The sequence below is a fragment of the Carlito syrichta genome, unplaced genomic scaffold (assembly GCF_000164805.1).
Source record: "Carlito syrichta isolate Samal-C Ts95f unplaced genomic scaffold, Tarsius_syrichta-2.0.1 Scaffold306975, whole genome shotgun sequence".
Lineage (NCBI taxonomy): Eukaryota > Metazoa > Chordata > Mammalia > Primates > Tarsiidae > Carlito > Carlito syrichta.
In genome coordinates this window covers 113,028-117,190 of record NW_007251071.1, presented here as the reverse complement: position 1 = coordinate 117,190, position 4,163 = coordinate 113,028, and the positions used below count along the sequence as shown (strand labels likewise).

Here is a 4,163-nt window from a genome sequence, read left to right as displayed (position 1 = left end):
CGGAGCTGGGGTCGTCACAGACCCCGGGGACCGCATCCCTTCCCGCCGTGTCTAACTTTAATCCAGAGAAAAGGCGATCGTTAAAAGTTAACACCACCCGTATCTAGCTCTTCACACAAAGTAATAATTAACACACAAACTCACATCAAAACAAAATATCACCACTCTTTTTGTGGAAAACAACACCTTATTTATTCAGCGTGTAATACTGTCTGCTTCCTTTCACACGACTTGAAGATCAAACAGGATAAACGGACAGTTAATACTAAAAACGATTCAAATCCTCAGGCATAATTCCCCTCTTAACCCTTTCACAAGTGTAAAAAAAAGTGTCAAACTTGATGAATGGCATAAACTCAAAAGGAAAAATTTTCTCTACTGAAAGGGGAGGACATCCAGCTCGCACAAACGACGGTTCAGGGAAGGCAAGGCGTTTCTGGTTTTCCTCTAACTCGGGCGGGTCGTTAGCGTCCCCGAGTTACAACTGGGTTGCTCTTTCCAGGCTTTTTGAAGCATCTTTAAGTTTCCCCACCAAGTCCTAAAAGACGTATACAATGCCACTTCTTTAGGATAAAACACGGAAAGACTATGCAAGTTCAAGAAAGATACAAGAAAAAAGTCAGGACACTTTCTAAACCCGTTTAAAATTCAGAAGGATTTTAACCTTTGACAAACCACCATCAGTCAAAAGAAGCGTTTTCTCTGAAATATCTCATCTTCAAACCGGCTCTTTGCCCTCACATTGAAACATGATTTCTAACCGAAACACCTTAACAGGCAAGGCATATCTAAATTTTCTCAAGTTATCTATCAAAGATTATGCTGTATACATTTTCTGAAAGTTTAAAGTTTGATTAATAGTTACAATAAAACAACTCTGCAGAAGATGCCTTTAAAAATTCAATTTCACCTACATTTCCAGTAATGATCTTCATTTTTTTTAAAGTAGCAAGAAATAAATTCGTTGTCATATCCATTAATCGATGTAGTTTTTGAACTTCTCCAGTCTTAAATTGGCAATATAAACAGTTTTGGAATTTTCTGTATATTTCCTCCTTTATACAAATTCACTAAAGACCGGTTTCAAAATCCAATTTTGAAAGTTTGATTCAATTTCTGAATGCAAAGATGACATTTTCAAAGCCATGTCTTAATTTTGCTTAATCCCATTGGGTCAAACTCATCATGAATAGAAGAACTTTACACTAAACACTACACTTCAGAAGTTTATTTTAATAAGGAACAACAAATATAAATTCTCTATTCATAACATCTTAATTTTAGCAGTGAAGCCTATGTTAAAATATTACTTTTAAAGCCCCCTTCCCACTAAATCTTTAACCAACCTTCATTATTTGCTGACAGATGGTTAGATTATTTTTCTTTTGAAAAAAGCTTAATTCTCAAACATTTATAAGAAGACAGGCATATTGACAAATCCTAATACTACACCTGTAATTGTTCCATGTTGCAACTGAAACTAATCTCTGGGTAGGATGGGGAATCGGTGTTCTAGGGAAGAAAAAAATGCTGTTTATTTAAATCAAGAAAATTTTAAAATTTCACTACACAGTTCATTTTTGGACAGGGCTTATTTATAAATACCTGTACATTTAAGGTCACTAAATATGCTGGTCTGTACATCTTATGAAGTTGATTTGTCTAAAACAACACAACACATACATATCAGACTTTAAACCTATTTTTAAAAAATTCCCTAAATCCCCCTAGAGAAGTCTGTTAAACTTTACCTTTATCTGATATTCCAAGCGCCAAGAAACATCAGTTATATGAGGGAGAGATCTGCCTATACTGAAAGAGACAGTGGTAACTTTCCACATAATGTCTACATAAAAACTTCCAGTATTTATATCTACTAAGAATGGTGTCTACCTTCTACCCCCAACTCATTTTAATCCATTCTGAGTTTAAAATATTATTAAACTTTATTTTCAAATTCTGAATAGTAAAAGAGTAGGTAAACATCATCTCAATAAACTTTATAAACTTTATTTTTAAAACATTAGGCTAACTTCAATTATTTGACTTGTCCTTTGGCCTCTTTTCCTTGGGTTGAGATCCCTGGATTTTTTGCCCTGTTTTGCTCCACACCAGCACCCTCTATTCATACCTGCAAGTGAAAAGTGCCTCAGCTTGACACCTTATACAGTACCTACCTTCCCAGTAAGATTTCTAGGGAATTCTTATTATTCTGGGGAGGAAAAAGAAAGGAAGGAAGAAATAAAACAAATCTTTGCAAACAGAGTAGAAGAAAAATAGCAATTTTTAAAACTTTAGAGTCAGTAACCTGATATTCCGTGCAAAACAGTTCTATTCGCTCTCTGTCAAATTTACAGTCTTCTAGATAAGTGCTAGAAGGAAAAAAAAAAAAAAGCCAAAGTTTAGTCTCAATTTTTAAAACTGAAATTGAAATCATAAGGGTAGTATTTGAATATTTATGGATATTTAAATAAATCCTGTACCTTAGAGTTGATTTGTCAGCTCGATGCTTTCCTGCCTCCAGTATGTAAGTTGAAGCAGCTGCATGACAATGTTTTAAAACCACTGGGTCGATGTGTTTCAAGTCTGGGTGATCTAAAATAAATTAATTGCCAGTAATGCCTGTGATAACAATTCTTTATAGTCATGTTCCTAGAAAGGATATTTTAACTTGGGTAAAAATCCCTTTTAATAAGATAACAAAAATAATTCAAATATAAAGACTGTCAATTATAAGTAAATTAGATAAGTAATAAGGTCAATTGCAAAACAATAAAGAGAATATATCAATAATTATGTTATCTGGTTTCAATTAACTTATTTTGTCTTAACGTTTTTGCTATTTTAAAAAACCATGATAGCTTCAAAGGAACAAAAAATAATACAATGGTCATTGAAACACTGGGTGGAGTAAATTCAAAGGAAAAACAAGAAGATAAATATTTTACATAGTGTAAATTTTAGAATGAATAAACTTTCATTCTAAAACTGATGCATTTTAGGGTAACAGGCTCCGTGGAATAAATACATAAAGGAGGTGAAAAGGAGGGCAGGAATTCAGAATATACAACATAAATTTCAAAATTACATCAGAATTCTCAGGGTTTAACATTTTTTTTTTTTTTTTTTGAGATCAACCCAGGTGGTGGTTGTAACTATTTTCGTTTGAAGAACTTCCACTTTCATACTTTTTGTACAAGTGCTTATTTCATGAAACTACAGGAAAAATTTGAATTGTTGTGATATTTATATTTAAGAAAACCATCTACAAGCGTTCTGTCTTAAAATATGTCTTCAATCCATACTGACAGTGCACTCCGCAATCACTGACCGGATCGCTTGAGACTAGCTTCCTGGTAACTGGTACGGAACAAAGTTATGCATCATATTTTAAGGTTCTAGGTGTAGAACCTATTTAAAACACAACGAACTAGAGTGTGTGAGTGATCACAGAGCTTGAGGTACTCTCTAAGTTGGCAAATGTCAACACTGTTTGACCTACTAATTACTTCGGAAACACACCCTTTTAAACGTTTGCCAGCCTAGCCCTGGAAGCTTGAATTGCAGGGAGTTCCCCAGATGAAGTCCAAGTGTCAAAACAGCCGCAGCCTCAGACAAGGCTAAAAACCTTAGCAGTTTAGGCCACAAACAAGACTTGAACACGAGCTTTACAAAGGAACAAAGAGACTGGGAGGGAAACCAGGCCAGGAACGTGTAGCTAGCTATGTGCAGGTGCCAAGTGGGGCCAGAACAATGCTCAGGGTCCGCGCTGGGTCCCGGCAGAGTCACCTCCCCACACTCCGTCCGGAGCGAAGGGCAAAGCCCGGAGACTTCCTCTTCCCGGGGCTTTCCCCCTCGCTCTCCGTCTCGCTCCTCTTCTCCGAGCGCCCCTCCACCCCGGCCGATCCAGCTCCGAGCCGAGCGGCTTACCTAACACGGCCTCGTCCGCCTGGGCGTCCAGCAGGCTCTGGAAAGCCGCCCGGAGGAGAAGCGTGAAGGCGTTGGAGTCGAAGGAGCCAGGATCGGCCAGCATCTGGAAGCCTTTCTGCACAGACTCCGAGAGCTCCATTGTGCGCGCGCCGTGACCTTCGACACGCGCACCACGTGACACGCGCCGCGCGCTCAGCTGATGCGGCCGCGCGCGCACGCGGCTCCGGGCGGTG

General features: G+C 38.1%; 1 protein-coding gene across 2 annotated transcripts in view; it reads right to left on the bottom strand.

The window, feature by feature from the left end:
* Positions 1–4,149, bottom strand: part of LOC103265994 (COMM domain-containing protein 3) — a 14,705-nt gene extending 10,556 nt beyond the window's left edge. Inside the window, exons 1-8 of one of the 2 annotated variants that reach the window (XM_008063633.1) lie at positions 3,931–4,149; positions 2,484–2,595; positions 2,309–2,372; positions 2,178–2,212; positions 1,752–1,812; positions 1,606–1,662; positions 1,453–1,512; positions 168–538 (exon numbers count right to left, since the gene is read on the bottom strand). In XM_008063633.1, the coding sequence (XP_008061824.1) occupies positions 479–538; positions 1,453–1,512; positions 1,606–1,662; positions 1,752–1,812; positions 2,178–2,212; positions 2,309–2,372; positions 2,484–2,595; positions 3,931–4,069 (588 nt within the window). In that variant the 5' untranslated portion in view covers positions 4,070–4,149 and the 3' untranslated portion in view covers positions 168–478. Of the gene's footprint in view, positions 1–167; positions 539–1,452; positions 1,513–1,605; positions 1,663–1,751; positions 1,813–2,177; positions 2,213–2,308; positions 2,373–2,483; positions 2,596–3,930 lie in introns of those variants that run through there. The other variant, XM_008063634.2, reaches the window with a different exon arrangement.
* Positions 4,150–4,163: the final 14 nt, after the last annotated feature.